At 36.3% G+C, this 21,858-nt stretch overlaps 1 protein-coding gene across 10 annotated transcripts in view; it reads left to right on the forward strand.

The window, feature by feature from the left end:
* Positions 1 to 21,858, forward strand: part of POLN (DNA polymerase nu) — a 99,026-nt gene that overhangs the window by 34,965 nt on the left and 42,203 nt on the right. For all 10 annotated transcript variants that reach the window (XR_010361563.1, XM_064418885.1, XM_064418880.1 and 7 more), the window contains 3 exons: positions 10,356 to 10,413; positions 11,815 to 11,892; positions 12,317 to 12,431. Coding sequence is in view for 9 of the 10 variants with exons in the window: in XM_064418885.1 (XP_064274955.1) it covers positions 10,356 to 10,413; positions 11,815 to 11,892; positions 12,317 to 12,431 (251 nt within the window). In the remaining variant the exon portion in view is untranslated. The remainder of the gene's footprint in view (positions 1 to 10,355; positions 10,414 to 11,814; positions 11,893 to 12,316; positions 12,432 to 21,858) is intronic.

Raw genomic sequence — 21,858 nt, forward strand, 5'->3', positions numbered from 1 at the left:
ATAAAACATCTTGTCTAAAGCTTCTATAATGTCATCTAGGCTAACAAAATCAGTTTTTGGTAAGTATTCCCTAATGTGCGTTTTGCTTGTAACAAGGGTGGGTTGTCTTAACAGATATGAGAATGTGTCTGTGCTTTCTTGGGCCTTTGAATTAAAGCAATTTAAAGTTGTGTTTTCTAGTCAGTACAAACTCCTGTCACTCAGATGAGCTGTTATGCTGTTAGAGAAAGCCAGAGTGTGCCTGCTGATTGTTGTGGTTGATTGGTGTTCTCTGAGCATCTTTTGCATTCAGAACATATTTTCGTGCCATATTTCTTTTCAGTATGTTTATTCCAATACTCTTGAGTCATATGGTGGTTATTACTGCACTAATAGCACTAAAACATTATCTCATTTTGTGAGTAGAGTTATGATGTTTCTATAGTGTCTTTATAGTGTCTTATTGCTTAGGTTTGTTTTTTTAAAATAGATCTTAATGAAGGCTTCAAGAAACTATATTTACAGTATTGGAGACAGAAATTCTCCATTTCCTCTTACTCTTCACAGCTGAAGTTCTATGACAGGAAAATTGTACTTAGAAATGAGTGAATGGGCATGTTAACTTTGGTCCAATTACATTTTCAGGATGAAATTTTACACTACCTTAACATTGCAGTAGAAAGTTGTTAGGTATTTGTGTGACAAGTGTGGGTCACGTTGTAACACTCATAGCTGATGCTCCAGAGCATCATCAGGTTGGTTTATTACCCAAATGCAGAAACAAGGTTTGTTGTTTACTCTCTCAGCATCTGCACTACAGTGTCCTTTTCTATGAGATATGCACATCTTTGGCATTCTCTGTTGTAATGCTCCTGATTTGTGTAGATTCCTTTATCTCATGGTGAGTGGGTGTATCCAACACATGGACAACATTTTAGAGCATAATTTGGCTCAGTAAAGCTTGTAGGATCATCTGGGCTGTAATTCTTTAAAACAAGCACTTCAGTCCTGTCCTCATCTCTTCTGTTTGGGATTATCTTTGCATGTATAATTGTTCTGTGTGTTATTTAAAGAAAGGTAATGTGCAACTGGTATAAATCTGCTTCTTTGCAGTAACAGCATAAAAGATACTTGCATTTTGTTTATGCAGGATAAGGTAGTCTGTCATTATTTCTTCTACAAGCTAAACATGAGCACAGAAATAAGCAGAGCAATTAAAACTGGCTGCTCAAAAAGGAAAGATTCTATACAACTTGGGAAAATAGCAGCCAGAGTATTTTTAGCACATTATGAAATATTGACTATGGAGGCTGAAATTTCCTTCACTGTCTTTTAGTTTCTGGCAAAAGAAATTCTCAGAGAAGCTTAGATTTGTAGAAATGGGGAAAAGAATGTTCCTCTAAAATCTTCCTGTGCTTGAGAGTTGACAGTACTGCATCCTTCCACTTGTTTCTTTAAAATCAGAAGATAATATATTTCAATCCAGTATGTATGAATTAAATTGTCAGCACTTGAGCATTTACTGCTTTTGAGTGGGCATTGTTAAGGTTGTTGATTATATGCTGATTCATTTTATCCTTTAAATGGCCTTTGCCAGTGATCTTTTGGGAATGCTCCAGGTAAAAGCCAAAGCTATGATCATATTTTAGAAATTCATCTTGGAATACATCTACTGCTACTGCCAGATTATTTTTTCTCTGTAATATGATTGCAGCACAGAGCTAACAAGAATCAAAATTAGAATCATCCTTTCTAAAAACCATGTTTTGATTAATGTAGCTTTCCCTACCTTACAAATTCAAAGGTGTTTTAATGTAAAGTAATTATAGTAATGTCTATTACTGGAAATATTCTGTTACATGAGTTAATCTGTGCACTTTGGGGTGTTTCTTGGAATCTTATTAAGTCTGATTCCATGTAATCTGAGAATAGTTAAGAGCAATATTAGCATGGAGTTCAGCTTGTAAGAAACAATTAGTGTCATTCACTGATAGTCTGTCATAGTCATTGTTCTGCTGCTATTTATCTGTTCACATTTCAGCTCCTGTCTGGGCACTTCTCTTATGCCTGAGGTTGGCATGTGCAGCATCCCCTGATGTCCCCACTGGTCACAGTCACTGGACCTCTGTAAGCTCTCAAGAGTTTCATGGAGCCCATGTCCTGCTGAGGCAATTTTTACTGTCCTCATCCATAAGACATAAGGCTGGTGAATCTTGAGCGATGTGCACAAATACATATGTGATCCTTATATTAAATACCTCTGTGTCTATTTGTTTTTAAGTTTTCTGTTAAAACCTCTTGTCAATTGATTAAGATTTTAGAAATTCTGCCGGATTTTTTTTTTTTTTTTGTTTTCATATGAAGCACTCCATTAGAGTGAGTTTTAGATATACACTTTAAGGACTACTCAGATCTTGGAGACTTATGTTCTGACAGGACATTTAAAATAAAAATCTCAGACACACATATTATGTCTTGTCTTACAAGCTCTCAAAAGGGGGAAGTGTTACTATATTTCTCTGATGGCTGAATTCCCATTTGCAAGGACAAAATACAGTCTTAACTCAATCTCAGCACAGATTTCATTATGTTTTAACATAGCAAAAGTATTTAAATAGTTTATTTTGCTACGTACTGTTCTCCTACTGTACAATTTTCTTCCAATTTTTATCTAAGAAAAAATTAAAATATCTGAGAGGGCTGATAAGAGCAGAAATGAAGAATGATAAAAATGGTTTATAGGGAAAGATCAAAAATGAAGTAGATTGAAAGAGACTTGTCCTGGGTTGGACCAGTTTTCACACAGTAGTGACTTCCCAAAGCTTTGTCATTGACATTCCAAGGAAATTCAGGAAAATTATCTCAATAGCTCTACATTCCTATTATATTCATCTTTCTCTGCAGACAATTATTTTTATTTCTGTGTCAAAAAGAGGAAAATTTTCCAATTCTTTATTTCCTCAGCAACCTTTCATAAAGCCTTGGGAAACTTTGTGCAGAGTTTTGGATATGGATGTGCTCTCCCAGGTTGGGAACAACAATGGGAAAAAACCAGTGGTTTGTATAAGGGTTGCTGAAGAGGGACAGAATAGGACAGGGTCACCTTGCTGTCACCCCCGTGGCCTTGCTGTCCATAATTCTCCTGTCCCAGCATGATCATCCACTGGCTCTGGCTCCTGGGAACTTACAGTTAAGGACCACTTCTGCAAAGTCAGGAACAGTCCTTTCCCTGCTGGCAGCAAAGAGACATTACTTAGGTTTTCTTTAACTCCTTCAACCAGCCTCCTGTTCACAGCCTTTTGAGAGGAATTCCCTGCTAACATATGCTCAGTAACTTCCTCAGTATGTGGAACAATCTTGTTTGAGATGCTAAATTTTATCCTTTTCATAAAACAACTGTTGAATCTTTTCTTTGAACAGTAAATTCTCCAGCCTGGAAATCTTGTAAATTTTTGTGCAGTTAAGGTCTGGCATTTGTACCTTTGGACAATATTCCCTTGACACTGTTTCCTTTAAAGCTATAATATGCAGCTAATCTAAAACTGTACAATATTTACTATCTCCAGCTGCCACTCAAGGAGTTATCTCTATGCCTTAGCATTGGTTTTTTTCACTAAAACCAAGTTGTATCCCCTTGGGGTTCATTCCAGAGTTTGAGCTTTCCATATTAATGAATATTAGTGTAATAGAGCTGGTATTCTCTGTATAATTTTCTTTCAGGAAAATGAAATTAAATGAGTAATAAAATGTAGTCAGTTTGTATATGGGAAACAAGAGCAGTCTTTTTCTCTTGAAAGATACAAAGAGCTGTGTATATACAAACTTCCTTGCTTGCTGTGCAAAGGTGAAAATTTTTTACAGAAAACAGATTTTAATCAAATCAATGAGTGAATATTTTTTTCATTTTAAAAATAACTCATCAAAACCTATTTCATGTGCTGCTAAATCTTTATTTCCTGAGATCATTGCCAGGTCTAAATTTCAAGGAATATGGCAGAAAGATAATTAGTTGTAGGAAATCAAACACACTGTTCTTAGAACCTACTCTCTGAAGTAAGAAGTCATGATTTTTGGTTGCCCTTTTTTCCTTCCTTGTGTTCACATCTTTCAAAGCTTGTGGAATTGGATGAATAACTTCTACGTTTCCCACTTATCTGATGTCTAAAAAACCTTGATAATTCTTTGCTGCTGGTAAGGCAAGAGGGGAGTGCTTTACCTTGGATTGATTGTTCTCTGCTGAAAAGTGCAAACTAGTACCAAAAATTAAGGAATCCTTTTCCAGAAATCTGTATGGTTCTGTGGCTTTTGACAAGGAAAATAGATGTCCTTAATTTTCCACAAGCCACTAGATGGCGATTGCAGACAAGTCAAGATTTGCTAAGGAATGCATCTGCCCATCCATACCAGGCTGGCACTGCTATGGTGACTTTGTTAATTTTCCCGTTTTCTGTGTTTATTGAGATGCATGCCATATTTTACAATTAGATCTTCAGACTGTCTTGAAATTGTGTTTCATACAGAAGTCACACAAAATAGCTGTTTATTATTTATTCCTTTAGAGCTATAAATAAATGCTGCTGTGGGCAATAATTAAAAGTGGCAATTTTCCAAAAGTTTTTTTCAAATTATTTTTGCTGTGTAATTTCTCATGAGTGAGTTGCCTGCAATTTTGGACGTGCCAGATAAATTGAGTGAGTTTGATGTGAGTGGCCTCAGGACTCAGCCTTTTCATTCTGTATTGCAAAGATGCTCTTCTAGGCAGGATGCAGTTTTCCTTGCTAGTTCTCCAGTAGCTTTGGCCTTTAACAACAGAGCAAGTGAAGTATTGATGGTTAAGGAAGCAGTTCACTGAACCTGTGTTTAAATTTCTTCTCAAACTGATTAAATGAGATGTGAGAGCACAATTTATAACCAGCTGTGGTCCCATGTAGAACAACAAAAGACAAAGAAGAAAAAGGAGTGAGAAAATTTTCAAGAAGCAAATAAAGTGGAGGGAACAGTAAAGAATAAAAATATTTTTTTTTAAAAATAGCAATTAGAAATTATAAAAAGAAAGCAGTTAGTAATTTGGAGTGTAAAGCTCAAAGGAGTTGTTATCCACCTATCTATTAGCATTGTAAAGAAGTCTGGTCTTACAGACCAAAGTCTTACTTCTGCTTTAAAAGTATTACAGTGCTAGTCATCAAACAGATGCTGTGGATTTAAAAGCTTACTTTGTGTTTCATTGTGTAGAGCTGGGTTGGTGTTCAAAGAGAATAGTTGTGGCCTAATTATTCTAATAAACTTTCTGGAGAAGAAATTGCTAAGAGAAACCGCAGGAACTTTTGACTTGTAATGCTTCAGTTTTTGCTGGAGTGCTATATTTCATGACAGAAACTAGAATTTTGCTGCTCTGAACTTTTTTTCAAATGGAAAAGAAAATCTGTGTATTTCTCAAGTATGAGGAAATAATTGGTTTCCTGCAGCAACATCTATTAGAGCTGTTAAATCTTACAAGATCACAGTCCCAGTAAATTTTATTGTTTACAAGAAACACAATTGGCTTTTGCTATTTGTTGGCACTGGTAGCCACTATAAAACAATAATTAATTCCTTTATTTTGCTCTGGTGTTTGGCATTGTGCCTCACTAACAGCAGGTGGATTGGTGACCACATCAAAGGTTATGTTCCTGATAACTTTACCTGGTCCAACTCCTTCCTTCTAGCTGTTTGGTCTAACTCCTTGGCTATTTTTTAACTTCCCTTGTGACACATCCATCCTGTATTCATTTATGAATGAATATTCTTATCTTAGCAGTAAGTTTTGTCTCTGTTCTTATTTTTAAGTAAGGTCTTAGAACAGTGAGGGAATTAGTCAGAATCAAATGCCCACAGAATAGTCAGCAGCCACCTCTGTGCATTTGCATTTGTTTCAGTAACTACCTGTTACATTTCTTTGTTCCCCTCCCTGCAGTTTGTAGGGCTTCAGAATGACATATTCCATAAAGCTTTAGAAATGCAGATCTGGGTAATTATAGAATAATAAGCCATTTTCCAGCTTAAAAAAATAACTCTAACTTACAACTATTGAAGCCTTTGTGTACAGGCATGGATGTGTATTCTGAGAGTCACTGGGGTTGACTGAGGTTACTTGTTCAAAATAACAATTTATGCCAGTAATCATGTAAATGGGGAGGAAGAGAGATGTAGGGGTTAGCTGAATCCATATAAAAAACTGAAAGGGGAATCAGAATATAGGAAATATGAACAACAACCCTACTTGATGTAGAGTAAGAGATAATTAAAATGCACCACCAGCCTCTGTGATTATCCAATATATGTCTGTATACTGTAGTCCTTGGAAAGAACTGAAATAGTATACTGGTTTTAATCTAGGAAGGAATGAAAAGATCAGCAGCAAATGAAGATGTAGAATTTTGGATACAAAAAATAGAAAGCTCAGTGGAGTTTAACTGACTGAGAAGAACTCATAGAGCTGAGAAACTGTTTGTTTGATTTTGATTAGGTATTGTTTCATTGATAATTCTACTCTCCTTACATATAGTGATTTTCCTTATAGATTAGATCATCATTTTTTGAGGCTTGAAGCTGTGTTTGTGAGGCTTTAAGAGAGACCCCAAAATCCATCAGTTCTGAGCCTCCTTGCCAAGACTGCTGGAGATTGTCTATTGAGGATTTGAGTATCCCCAAGGGTAGAGCTTTCAGAACTTCTCTGGGCAGCCTGTTCCAGTGTTTGACCACTGACACAGCAGAAAAGTTCTTCTCCATTCAAGTGGAATTTTCTGTAATGGTTTCAGACTGTCACCTCTTGTCCTGTCATTGGACATCACTGAGAAGAACCTGGCTTCATCTTTACATGCTCCCATCAGGCATCCTGAGTAGAGGACAAGGATCAGTCTCCTGTCCTGCTGGTGATGCTCTTCCTGATGCAGCCCAGGATGCTGTTGGCCTTCCTGAGCACAAGGGCTCATTGCTGGCTCATGTTTAGCTTGTTCTTCACCATGACCCACAGGTCATGTTCTGCAGAGCAGCTTTTCAGACTGTGAACCCTATGGGACCCTCACTGCCCATTTCTCCACGTGCCTGAGGTCGCTCTGAATCACTTATCTGCCATGTCAAGCACTGCTCAGGGTTTTGGATTGCCTGTCAAGCACTGCTCAGGGTTTTGGATCACCTGCCATCTTGCTGAGGTTGCATCAGTCCTGTTATCCAGGTCATAGATGGGGGTTTTGGGCCTTATTTGCTCCAGCAGTGACTGACCTCGAGCTGGTCTTTGTGCCACTCACCAAAGCCCTTTGGACCTGCAGTTCAGCTGGGTTTCAGTCCACCTCACTGTCCACTTATCTACCTTGTACTTCAGCAGCTTCTCTGAGGCTTTTATGAGTGAGTGTTTTGAAAGCCTTGCTGGAGTCAAGGTAAACAACATCTGCTGCTGTCCCTGCATCCACAGAGCTGGTTACTGCATTGCACAAGGCTGCCCTTGGTTAAACATGATTTCCCCATTCTAAATCCATGGTGACTACCCCACATCATCTACTTGACTTTAATATGTTTGCAGATGTTTTCTAGGTTTATTTGTGCCATCATCTTCCTGGGAACTGAGGAGAAGCTCATTGGCCTGTAGTTTTCTGCATGTTTCTTCTTGTCCTTGTGGAAGATAAGAGTGACAGCTGCTTTCTTCAGAAATCTCCCCTGATCATCACAGCCTTTCAGACATACTGAATCTGGGATTTTGGCTTCATCTATCCTTCTATCAGCTGGAAGCTAATTTTGGATTACAGTGTTGTTTTTATATGTTTTTAATTTTTTAAAAAATAATGCTAGGATTTTCTTGTTAAATATCTACTAGAATAGCTTAATCTTTTTTTTTACCCTCACTCAGAAACAATGAAGAGAAGTATTATAATAGTTAACTTCCAGAACCAGCTTTTCCACCACACCTTTTCAAGCATTCCTTGTTGTCTGTTGGAACATGTTTTTTAAGAGAGGGCAATTTTGTTTTTCTGTAACTTCTAACAAGATGTGGATACCCTTTTCTAACAATAAGGGTAACATTCACATCTCAGATTGGATCTCTGAAGGTGTTTTCAGAAAGACTTGAAATGCACACCTAAGAGCAAAACTACAGGCTGTATTATGTAGTAGCCCAAAGTTGTGGTGATCATGTGCCCAAGCCACATTAATTTTCCACTTTTGATACAGTAAAACAGTCACCTGACTCAAGCAGAGAAAAACTTGATATTTGGAAGACTGTTGATGAGATTGTGTCCTTATTTCTCTATTCCTTTAAATATTTGGAGTAAATTAATCTCATAAAATTTGATCTAAATCTCAGGATACACTGGATAATCCACTGTAGATTCCTGTCTTTACTGGCTGTAGAGATTTTACACAGCTTGCTTAAACAAGCAAGTTGCCTAAAATTAATTAATCTAAATTTAGATGAGAGGGATGTGCTAAACTATTTCAATACCTTAAAGATGAACATTAAAACTCTCATGTTTCTTGAGTTACCTCTTTTCTGAAGATCTAGTCAAATGATGAGGTGTTAACTGATTTACAAGTGAAAAGACATTTTGCACTTGCAATTACTTACTGGTGCTTTCCAGAATTATTAATAACACTTTTAAAACTGAGTTGAAAGTAGACTTTGTTCATATGCTCTCAATGTAAACAAGATAGCAACGTAGTGATTGATATTTACATTGTTGATAGATTTTAAAATATTTTTTAAAATTCACTTTGTTCAGTATTTTGAAGTTAATGAAACAAGGAAAAATGTCAGTGAGAGTAACTATAAACGATTTTAACCTGTGCTGGAAATTACCTAAGTGCATGCCACAATGCCAGTGTAGAGCCAAATAAAAAAACCCCTCTCCATCCTTTGTTAGAATGTTTCTATAAGTCAGAATTAAAATGTATTTTTAATGTTTAAAATTAAGTTCCTGCATTCATTCATGTCCAGGTACATAATAAAGGAGTAAATGTTCTGAATTTCTGAGCATCTACTAGGTTCCATGGCCACTTGGACTGCATACTATCCATATGAATGAGCACTAGTTCTCCCCAGCTTGTTGTTAGTGGAAATCAGTAGTTGCCAATGGATGTGCTAATTTTGTGTACAGATTAAACAACCACTTGCTTCAAAAATAATTTTAAAATATGCATTACCATCAGCATTGCCACAACTGTGTTTTTAACTGTTTCAAAAGCTAAAGAATAAGATACTGCAGTTGGCAAGTGTTTCTTCTGGGTATTGATGGACCAAGAGCAGTGTTGCTAGTTTTTACCCGTTCTGTGAAAATATTCTGTATTTTGTGTGGTAGTTTCCTATCTCTCTCTGTAGGGTGCTGGGGCAGGTGTTCAACTTGAAGACATTTAATTGTAGATCTTTAAGGGTGGTACTAATACTAGGAATGGTACTGTTGTGGTTTGGGGGTTTTGTTCTTTTGCTTCTGCTTTAGATTTCAATAGCTTTTGCTGTCTGATTACATCCCTCTTAAGTTTAAAATAACAATTTTGAGTTGAAAATTGCATAGAACGTGATCATTCTGATTTGGAAATTATATAGCACTATTCCCACTCTCTGAACTTTCAGTATTGCATAATATTAGTATGTTCATCTAATTCCTGATCCATTTGCAAATTAATTACATGGAATGACAAAATCAGAGCTTGATACACATTCTCTTGTCATATGTTGCTTTTCTAGACAAAGAGGCATAATGACTCAAAATAACAAAAAGGAGTTCTCATGTGCATCTTTGATGCTTTACTGGAGGTGTATGAACCCAGATCTTGAAAAAAAAAAAAAAAAATCTGCTGCTGATCCTAGACCTGTGTGTTGGTTAATAAAATTATCTCTAGTTTTTAATCTGGACTGATGTGCTGTAGACGATGAACGGTTCCTTATTTATTTTATCATGCATTTCAAAAAAGTGGGAATAGATACTAGAAAAAAAATCCAAGAGGCTGAAGAACATTCAGTTCCTTTAGCCTGCAGGCAAGATTCACATGTGTTATTTTCTCAGAAGTAATGCAATATAACTAAAAGATACAGGTTAAAGCAAGAAGAAAATTATTTTTTATTGGATTACTAATTACCTTCTATGGTGCATCCAGAGATTAGGCTTTAAAATGGCCACAAGTGAGTAATTGTTCTTAGAATCTTCCAATTTTCATGGAAGAGTAAATATTCAAAAGTGTATACAGATGCAGAGTGTGAAGCTTCCTTTGGAAGGCAAAGTGATTAATCTCTCTTATTATATGGGGAAAACTTGTTGGCACTAGTATCACTAATGCTGGTAATAAACTGTTCCTGAACATATTTTCATAAATTTGCACTTACTAAGCATTTTTATTCTTCCTGTTTATAGAACATTCAAGGTATCTCTAAACATCCAGTTACAATTACAAAGAAACAGTACATAAAAGGTAAACTGTGTTTTTATTAAGATGAAAAGGCAGTTTTATCTAATTATTTTACTGTGTGGTATTATATCTTGAAGCAAGCTGATAGGTCCAGCTTTAAATATCAGATGATCAATGCTTTGTTATACATAGCATTTAAACCAATTACTTTTTCTGGTTGTTCCTGAAAAAAATATTTGGTGTTTCAGCACTGATTTAAATAGTTATAAGCTTTTAGATTTTTTTTGTTTCCCTCACTTTTTCCAAATGAAATTATGCATCTTAAATACCTTAAATATCCTAGGGATGATTTTGTGTGTGTTCAGCTCATAAGTCTTTGCCTGAGTCAATGTTTAAGCTGGGCCATTTTAATCATACTCACAACTAAACACCAATAGTTAGATGTGTTGTTTTTCATAACAGATGTGTTAAGGCAGATAGTTCAGAGAGAATCAAAGTGAAGTCTAGAAAAGCATGAACCAAAGCTGGGCAGTGCTGCTCAATGTTTCTCTGCTAAGGGCAAGCTTTGCCTTTTCACAGCTTTTCACTCCCTGTGTTGGAAATAATACAGGTCATTAAGCAGGAGGCTAGGGAAGATAATGTAAAATTTTGACAGCAGTTTTATTTTATCTACATGAGTCATTTTTATAAGTATTTTTTAAAAGTTGTTATTAAGAACTGTGTCAGCAGGGGCAGCATAAACCTGAGGTGCTGGGCATAACTGTAGCACATGAAACTTTCTGGAGATTTTGTTAATCATCTTATATGCTTCTCAAAAATGTATTTCTTAAATTTCTCCCATATCAAGACACATTTTTTTCCTATTTTCTTCACTTTTATGCTGACCAGATTCTGTTGCATTTCAAACCACCATCCCTCCCTACACTATGTCAAGTGATATTCCCTGGATGCATTCAGTTTCCAGTACCTTGTCTCAGTGTTTCATCATATTATTGGGGATTTCTGTCATTACAATTTGGATGCCTATGACTGCTGTATATTCTCAATATTATATTCCCCTACCATCTGTAACTCAGAATTTGGTTATTAACACATTGCTGCAGCATGTTAAAGATACAAAAATACACATTTTTACTTATCTTTGTAGACATTTCGTTATGAATGTATCCTTTATTAAGTGAGCTGTGACTAATGTTAGTTATTATATATATTTGGTAGCTTGTGTTTAGGAAAGGGTTTGGATTTGAGAAAGGAAGTGAGCAGTACTGCAAGGATGGTGGAGATAAAGTCGTACATGGCTGATATAGTGAAATAATTGTGATGCTGGCAGTTGGTGCTCTGCTAGTTTGCTTACACTGCCATTTCTCTGGTGTTAGCTGTGTATTTGGTATAAAACCTTCTATGGTTTGCAGCACAGTATTTTTGAATTGGTGTTTGGGATTTAAATGTGTATCTCCTCTCTAGGAAAAGAAGAGGACATAATAACTATTTCCCCAAGAACACTGTTTGTTTCAAAAAAAGGATGTACATTTTTAGCAGCAGGTAAGAGAGAGAGTGAATTACTCTTCTCATACATATTAATATTCACAGTTCTGTCATGTCTTTTTCCCCTCTCCTCTGGATGACATATTTTACAAGGCTGTCAAATCCCTTAGTAACAATTAATATTGTTATATGATGTGTGTTCCTTATTATGCTTTGGAAGTGGATGATGTTTTAGCCTTGTGAGTAGAAACAGTTAATAAGATTCATTGACACACGAAGATAATGAGGGATTGAGACACTTTGTGATCCATAGCTAGAATATAGCATCATCAGGATGAGTTTCTTATAGGCATCTGCCTTTTTTGAGAATGAAGAAATGATTGAATACTCCAGGCTTACATTTTAATTTGTGATAGTCTGGTTAAAATGCAGGTATGCCTTTATTTTAGAGCAATAGATGCATTTTAACACTGTTTTCTAGACTTTTCTCATATTGAGTTAAGGATCCTTGCTGACTTATCATCTGAGCCAGAACTTCTGAAACTGTTCCAAGAACCTGAAATCACTGATATCTTTTCTACACTGGCTTCTCAGTGGTAAGATTAAATGTTGAATATTTCAATAGTAATTAGACAAAATAGTAAGAATAACCTAAGCTATTGTATTACTGCATAATGATAACAAAATACAGTATTTTGTTACAATATCCATTGTTCATGCTATTTTAACACTATGAATTCCCTTCTGTCTTTCTGAGCCTTCTCTTCTCCACATATCAAAATGCTGCAATCCAACTGGCCAGTATAAGCCTTGTGGCTAAAGCTGATGCAATGATATGTTGTGAACAGTGGCTGCTAATAACGTCCTCTTTCTATTATTTTTACCAATTCTTTTAAAAAATCCAGAGCAGCACTTAGAGAGGTTGTCCATCTGAAAAAACAGAACAGCTTTTCTCAGTAAAAGTAAAAGCATTTTTGAAATTTACTTAGATATCCAATAGAAGTATTGGAATCAAATTACATCTATTTAAGAAACAGAGACTAGAGCTTATGGGATTTCTTTTCAACTAATAGGGTTTAGTGCTTCCATATTCTGGAATGATTTGGAAAAAGTGCTACCCCAATAATTTTTTAAAAAGCAGATTTTTAAATCTCCATATCTATATAATTATTTACTGATCTCTTCAGTATGCCAATTAAAATATGAACTATCAAAAAAAGAATATTAGTCATTTAGCTGTTGAAGGTATTTTATATTGTTGTGTATAGCATGGTGATGCCTAAAAACCTCATTAGAGACTGGGACTCTGTTGTACTCAAGAGTACAGTTACTGTTCATGTAAATATTATGTAATTTGCTTATTTTCTCTTTTTCTCCCCCTCTCTTTTATCTTTTCATCTCCATTTTAGTTGGAATATTGTTAGCTGAAAATGACACCAAAAATACCTATGATTGATTGAGCTCAATTCTCATCCTACAGTTTCTAAATTTTTGCAGGCATAGTCTTCCAAACATGGTATTTCCTACACACTTCCGTAGTTCACAGAGTCTTAGAATCCTGGAATGGTTTGGGTTGGAAGGGACCTTAAAGATCATCAGGTTCCAGTTCCCCTTCCATGGGCAGGGACACCTTCCTCTATCCCAGGTTGCTCCAAGCCTCATCCAGCGTGGCCTTGAACACATCCAGGGTTGGGATATGTTTGTTAATATGCTCTGAATTTGTACAAAGAAACAAAATGGAACTCACATTATATTTATTCTGCTACCAACAACTGAATCAGTGCTTGAGACATGTGCATTCTGGGAGAACAAAACTCCAGACCACAAACATTCCACTGAATATATCTATGGAAAGATCACCTTTCTTTTAGAGTTTCTTAGAAGCTTCTCTTGATACTGTAATCAATTCTTAGCTCTAACACGATATGGCTGGAACCTCATGATGGAGTTAAATCCTTATTTTAGTTTGATGATTTATTGGAAATGTATGCATGAAGATGAGTCAAATTTTGTCTCAGCTCTGGGCACTGCTCCAGAAATACCGTTCTATTCAGCAATCTCATGGCTCTTGGCAGCCGTCAAGCTCTTGCAGTTGCTTCACGGTAACTTTAAATTTAATGAAATATTACAGGCAAATATTTTTATCAAACAGAATTGTCATGGTGTGTCTCTACTCTCAAGCTTCAGTAAAGCTAATGTTTGGAAGAAACTTTCTATTGAATCTATTAGATGACTTATGAATCACAGAAACACAAAGGGCGTGTTTAATCTCATCTAACCTTGGACATCTGTCACATACTTGGAGAGATTCATTTGGCTGACTGCTGATATGCCCTGTGTAATAAGATCAGTTGCACAATAAAAGTGTTGAGTTCTCACCATTGAGAACAAAGTATGTCTGGGGTGGGCAGCTTAAATGTAGACATCTGCATTTGTTCTGACAAATTGAATTCCTCCTGTTGGGTCAGTTCCTACTGAACTCATCTTGGATTTTTGAATGCTGTCCTTTATTTCTTTGGCACTAAAGAGAAGATATAAAATTATAGGCTTCACAAATGCTTTCTCATTCTGGATATTTATTCATCTTTCATAGTCTGCTATTGATAAATAAAATCTTTAGAGCCAAAAATTAGTCAATTGACTTTATTGTAGTTGATTCTACTCACATTAGAATCAGTTATGAGAAGAGCAAAATAAACAACAAATCTTTTATCTCTTCTTGGTCGTCTGGTTTTCTCTGGGTCTTAATCCTTTAAAATCTGTGCAACTGATACACCAATGGGCATAGCAAATGTTTTGTTCTGTTTGAAGGAATTGTATGTTGTTACTATTTGTAAATCTTTCCTAACGTATTTTCTACAATTGGAAGAACCTTTACAAAAAAAACGCTTTTTCTCTACAAGATCTATAAAGAATGGATTAGTTTCTGAAGCTCCCTCTCCAAGGACAAAAAATTAGGTGAGTGTTAGTATCTAGTAGCATATCAGCTTCTGAATGCATGTCAGGTGGTATCTTTTAGCAGGTTTTCTTTATCTAAAAATCCTTAAACTGATAAATATTAAATCATAAATACAGAAGAATACATTACTGGATAGAAATCTGAGCCCCACTCCAGAGTCCAGCCAACTTTTGTATCAGTTTATTCACTTATTTTTTCTAAACTTCATGACTTCTTCACTGAAACATAACTCCATTCCTTAGCTGCCCTTCAGACTAAAGCCTTCAATCTGAAATCCAACCTTTTTTAAAACTTTCACAGGCTTTTTATAGCATTTGGCAGGAAATACACATGGGTGGGCAGTTTCTGCAAAGCGGTGAACTCTCTGAGTTCCTGATTAAATTAAGATCTCTCATGTATAAAAGCTTTCCTTTCATGATTTGGTTAGGTATTCTGTGCTGTGACTCAGCCTATCTCTGGTGCCTTAGAGATGCGTCTCTCTTGGAACCCTGTTGGATCCATGTTTCTGCTAAACATCATTCATATGGAATCTTTACCCTGGTCAGCAGAGCAGGTAGAGGTGTGTTAAGTGTGTGTCAGCCCACACTGTGTCTGTACATGGCAGTAAAGGGCTGAGTGGAGGTATTAACTTCCAAGCTAAAATTCAGTCATGTGTAACACACTACCCAAACCACCAACCCCAGTGAGAGGCAAGGCTCCTGCCAGGCTGGGCTGGGGTCTTGTGCTGCTCTGGTGAGCTTGCAGAGACAGCTCCTTTCAGGAGTAACTCAGCTCCAGCACTCTGTGCTTCCCTGCTCTGTGCTCAGCTGTTTGCTGGAGACACTGCTTGCTGTAGAGTGTTTTTGGAGTATTGCGTATTCCTTTTGGCAGAACTGTCTTGAACTGGCTATTCACCTAAAACTATCAGAAGCTGCAGTTAACTTCCACAGAACCACAGAATGGTTTGTGTTGGATGAGGCCTTTAAAGATTATCTAGTCCATTCCCTTGCTATGGGCAGGGACATCTTCCACTAGACCAGCTTGCTCATGTCTGCCTTGCACAGCCAATATATTTTGGTCATCTGACATAGTTACCCCAGCTAAAACTATGGTAGAGATTTTGATGCTCACTTGTATATGCTTAGTGCTCTTCCTCTTGTGCTGTGGTCATAGGGTATTACCAAAATTATCTTACAGGGAGTCCTCTGTTATGTCCTACAAAGAAAAAGCTTTAAAGGCAGGTCAACACCTGCTATTACAACACCAAGAGTGCATTAGTGACGCACTGAACACATGGCAAAGTTTCAAGGCTTGCCTAAACTTTTAAAAATTCATGATATAATGGATTCTAGCTACCTGCAAGTTCACCTTGTGTTATGTTGCCTTGATGGCCTGTGACAGTCATAATCCTTTTATATCCAAATCATCATCCCAGTGCTGAAGGTGACGAGAGCTGTCCTGGCAGCTGTCTGACCAGCCAAGAGACCCAACTGCTGTTAGGCATCCCAATGACAACAGACCTCAGCGTGAACTTTCTCTCACTGCTTTGACTTTTACAAAATAAATGAAAAATTAGTAATTGTGTTTAAAATGCTGTTGATGTGATATCTTAAAATCACTTTCAAAAATAGATGCTGAAAAATGAGTTTAGTCTTTTAGGTAGTCTGCACTTTGCAAAATTAAGTGATTCAGGGTGTAATGATTACCTGTCTCTTTCAAACTGTTCTATTTTACCCTTCCATCAGGGTTGTTCTTCCATCATAGTATATACTCATATTGACAACATTGAGTCAAAAACCAGAAAAAGTATCATGATTTAGCTAAGCATTTAAACACATCATAGTATAATGAGTTTCATATATGGGTTTCATCATGTCTGACTTCTGCCCACTTTCCTGCCTGAGTGCTTTTTTGAATTGGTATAGCACTGCTTCAGAGTATCTATGATTGGAGCATTCATCCATACTTAAAATATTTGGGTAAGTCCTTTCCTTTGTTTCTTTAGAATCTGTCTCAGACAACTGAAGATCCCCAGTAGTGATGAGGTTCCAGTAGAGCACCCTCTATTAAGGGTCCTGAGAGCAGCCTGGCCATACAAATGCAGCTCTGTTATTTATGGCTCTGAAAAAGCTTAGTCAATTTAAGCTTGAAGATGTTGTCACAGTGATCAACTATGTGATACAGATATTCCTAATAGCTGCAAAGTATATTTATGTTCCATGTTTTATGTTCTCAAGCCTGAAATAGAACACTGATGTGTCTGTCATAATTGGCCTAGCAGATTTATGAGACTATTTTGCCCTTTCTAAATTATAACTATGGACTAAGATGGTAAAACATGTAGACTCTATATCCTCACAAACCAAGAGACTCAGAGGAAAAGACCCTGTAAGTAGATTTGTTGCAAATGGATTTAAGTGAAAGTCCAATACTCCTATATCCAGAAATTTAGGAAAGGGAATACCCAGGTGATTTATAGTCTCTAGGGATAATACTAGCATATGAAATAAAGAACATTCTCTTGACCACATTATTTCTCTGAGATTTAATAATATTTCTAGATTGTTTGTATTGATTTACTGTTATCTTCTGATGGTAAATATACCTTTTCTTTAGATGATATTTGCTATTTGAGAAGGGGAGAAATTAACAAAGATATTTAGTAAGTTGTTACAGTATGATCTACTTGCAAGCATGAATTTATTACTGCTATAAACAGTGAATTTTTAATTGTGTGAGAGCAGAAAGATAATTATCCCTGTGCACAAATTTTCCCATGCAGTGATAAATTACCTGGGTATTTTCTGTCATATATTCTGTGCTATAGATTGTCTGTAGATCCAGTGTAATGATACCCAAGTTGCTCTATGCCTCAGAAAAATGCCTTTTATAGATAACATGGTTAAACAGCTGTACTCTAATTCTTTTTCAGTACAGAAATCAGAGAACACACAAGTTTGCCTGTATGTAGTGAGTTTTCCTTAAATTCTAAAAACTAAAAGAATAGGAGAGTAGAGAAATTTAAATAATCTCTATTGAAAATACTTATGTATAGTAGAGAAATAGCTCTGATACTGTTCAGTATAGAGATGTGGTATAATAATCTGATAACTGCTGCCATTCCAGTATGAAAATGGACATCCTCTTTAAAGTATCAATTTCTTGCTCTGAACTGTAATTTAACCTGTACATATTAAGTCCTGATGGTGAATTAAAGTAACAAGGTAGGTAGTGCATACTCTTTAAGGGTGATTTTTGCTCTGATTATACCAATGAAAGGATGATTTGTGGCAGTTCTGTGCAATGCTTACACTCATGGCAGTGTTTGAAAGAAGGCTGGAGAATTTGATAGTGGTCTAGTTGCTCCTGTTTCACACTGAGATCTGAGTTTTGTAAGATCCAAACCACAAAATACTCCCTTCTCTCTCATCTGTCATCTGTTCCCTCATATTCATGCTATTAGTGCTTTCTTTTGTGTGGTGATGGAGGGCAGCATGAATACCTGTGCTCCTTCCAGGTATTGAATTTACCTTCTAGTAAGTATTGGACATAATAATTGTTCACCAGAGTCTGTGGCTTTCAGAGCGTTTAAAAAAATGGCTCCAGAGAAGAGGACATATCTCATTATGTCTTTGTAGCCATAGCAGTTTATATCTAAAATAAAGAAGTGTGTAATTATCCTGGAATTCCAAGGGATTTATAAATTCTTTACCACCAATCATTTTGAAAAACATTTCTTTCCATTTTTATAGCATAGGCTTCGTTGGTTGATGCTTTTAAGACATGGAAGGATCTTTAGCTTATACTGTCCATGCCACAATCAGAGAACCTGAACACTTAATTTCAAATAACTTTGGGAACTGCAGACTTTATAAAATGTTCTGAACATGAAAGTCCATCTCTCCTCAGCTGAAATTTCTGTGGTATCATGGTGATATCTGTTCTGAACTATTTTGTTAGAGACTGACATGCTGGTTTTGGAAATTACTGAAGAAAAAGCCTAGAGAGAAGCAAAGCACAGAATTACTTGAAATTAGCATGTTGAAAGGAGAAAAGGCTTTTTGTTATGTTATTGGGCTGTCCTTTTTTTTTTTTTTTTTTAATAAGTTCAGCCATCCTTGAATGAAAAGATGACAGTGCAGGAAGGTTTGGTTTGTTCTTTGCAGAATGTCTTCCTGCAGGAAGTGTGGAACTGTATTTCTTTACCACCTGCAAAGCAGGGGGCTCACAGAGCTGATTATATCCAATGATGGCCCGGTGAACCAAATTGTTGCATACTGGCAGTTGGTCTGGTAGGAACTGTGACAAAATAGGGACTCTTGTTTTTCCAGCCTCTTGGCAATTCAGGATACTTCCTGACAATAGCTCTATCTGCTGATGCCCAGCTGAGTTCTGAAGAACACAGGAAATAAGCAGGGATATTTTGGATATTCCTGAAATTGATCAAAATAAGTCCTCATGGGCTGAATCATACAAAAAATAACTGGGTCTGTTTGAAAAAGATAAGGTCAAGTATGCACAAATGCTTGGTGGTAGGCTGACTAAATATATATACACCTGCCCATATCCATTTCATACGACTTTGTCTCAAATACATTCTTTGTATTAAATAGATTAAAGATTAATCCTCCACAAAATAGTATTTTTTCAGGTTAATTCATATAACTGTGTGGTATAGCAGATATGGAATTCAGTTAGGCTGCCTACTCAAATAGCAAGAGGAAAGGCCAGTTAATCAGGGATAAGTTAAATAGATTTCTGGGAAGTGAGCACCACATCTGCAGATGAATGATTTTTAAACAGATATGAATATTTGTCCTTCTATATTAATTTTATGAAAATATTATCAACAAGCTTGAACAGAGTCATTATTAATCAAGAGACATCACCTGTGTGTTTGTTAGGTGATTAAGGAATAATTAAATAATCATGCTTATCCAGGTGGATTTTTACTAAGGAAACGGGAAGAGCTTTAGCTCTCCTGTCCCCATTAGCAGACATAGAGTTACAAGAGGCAGCCACAGGGTTACACAGCTCCCTTCACCCCAAGCAGAGCTCTTTTAGTTTTTTCTTTGCCTAAATAGTGAGCTATTTAAGGTTTAAGGTTCTTAGAGCCCCATATTTGTCTCAAGATTTTTTAGATAATCCAGGCTATTTCATACACTTTCAATCTTCTAGGACGTGGGGTTTCTTGGGTTCATTTGTTTCTCCACTTTTTATGAACTTAATGTCAAGTCTGAAATGGATTCGCTTTAATTAATTTCACTTCATCCATTGTAAAATGGCAAAATCTTTGTTTTTGGAGTTGAAATAAAGAGACATTCCGTGCCACTGAGCACATACAAAATTTTGCAGTATTAAGACAAGTTAAAGTCATGTCTGCTCTTTACTGGGAGTATTTAGGGTTACTTCTAGAATCCTTTGAAGACAGTGGAGAAAAGTTTCCTGTGTGTGCATGGCAGCCCCCTTAAATAAGTGTAACTGAGCATCTCTGCTGAAGTCTCTCTTGAGAAGTGTGTGGCTGTTGTGATCCTTCAGCTCTGAAGTCTGCTTCTGTAACTCAGCCTCTATTGATTCACTGTAAATCAGGAGGTCCTAAACTCAGTGCTGCCTGCTAGGACACTCACCAAGGTTTAATATAACATTTCTTTTATTATCATTTACGTGGCTGGTTTTATAATCCTGTTACAATTTTTAGTTAGTTTTAAGGCTTCTACTTACTTTCCTTTGGTGAAACAGATTCTGAAGAAGCATTTTTTGCAGTATATATATAATGCCTATTCTGATCAATAGCTAAAATATCTCTCATCTTGTACCTTTATTTAGAGTGATACTGATAAAAAATGTGGAATCAGTAGTTTGTTTCTTATATGCTTTTAAGAGAGACAATTTCAGTTTGAAAATCAAGTCACATATTCCAGATTCATAAAGAGAAGTACCTGTACATAGAACACAGGTTCTATGTACAGGTACTTCTCGTTATGAATCTGGTATTTAATAACTTGTTTGGTAAAAAAGTTGTGAGTGAGGCTGTACCTCCTGCAGCTCCTGCAGCTGCTGTATGTGTTAAAAGGGGAAGATGTTCAGTTTGCCTTCTCAGTATCAGAATTTTGAAATGTTTTAAGCTCCAAGTTCAACACTTCATGGGTGTTGGTATGGAATATTTTAACAGTGTTGCTTTTGCAGCAAACAGATTTCTACGTGTTTTGAAAGCTCATTTACAATAGTTGATATTAATGAAATTTAACACTTGTCTTGCTTTGCACTCTGACAGTCTATATGACAACCTGTGGAAATTTCACCTTGTACTTTACACTGCCTTGTAGAAGTGCAGCTGTGGCTTTAGTTTAGACTGGCAGATAAAGCAGAGGGAATAAAGTCTTCAGAAAGCATAATGGTTTTTGCTTTTAGAAGCTTTAAATAAAACAGGCAGCTAACTAGAAGTTTAAGCAGACAGCTTAATTTTAGGTCACATTGGGAGCTTATTATTATTGCACATTAAATGCTTTCTTAGCCTTCTATACTAAATGAAAAATAAAGTTTTACAATTGCCACCACCACAACTAACACAGAAAGTAGAGAGAAAGCAAGCTCTAAGGAGGCTGGATAGTCCTCAGTTGTTTTGTGGTGTCTGATAACTTTGGCTTTGCTAATTTCATAGAAAGGTTTTGTTCTGTATGAAACTCTTATCTCCAAATAAGTCATGTCCTTCTAGAGTGACTTTGATAAAATGCTCTGTTTTATGAGCACACTCCAGAGCTCAGTAAAATATTTCCATTTATTTCATTTAACTCAACTTCAACTCTAGTGTCAAGCTAAATTTTGGTGAAATCAGGAATGTCACGGCAATTAATTCTTCACTTTTAGTTTTGCCTTTAGTTCAGTGTTGACCCAAGGCATAGTAGAAATTTAAGCTGAAAGAGGTGTTTATAGAGAAGATTGAAAACGATGGGATAGGAAGTTTCTTATCCCTCTCTGCAGAATTTGTTCAAGACCCTTACATATAGCATGACTGATTTCTTCCTATTTTGATTGCCCGGCCAAGATATTTCAAAGTCTGTCTCTTTTTTTTTTTCTGTACTGTG

Source organism: Passer domesticus, chromosome 4 (genome assembly GCF_036417665.1).
Source record: "Passer domesticus isolate bPasDom1 chromosome 4, bPasDom1.hap1, whole genome shotgun sequence".
NCBI classification, from domain to species: domain Eukaryota; kingdom Metazoa; phylum Chordata; class Aves; order Passeriformes; family Passeridae; genus Passer; species Passer domesticus.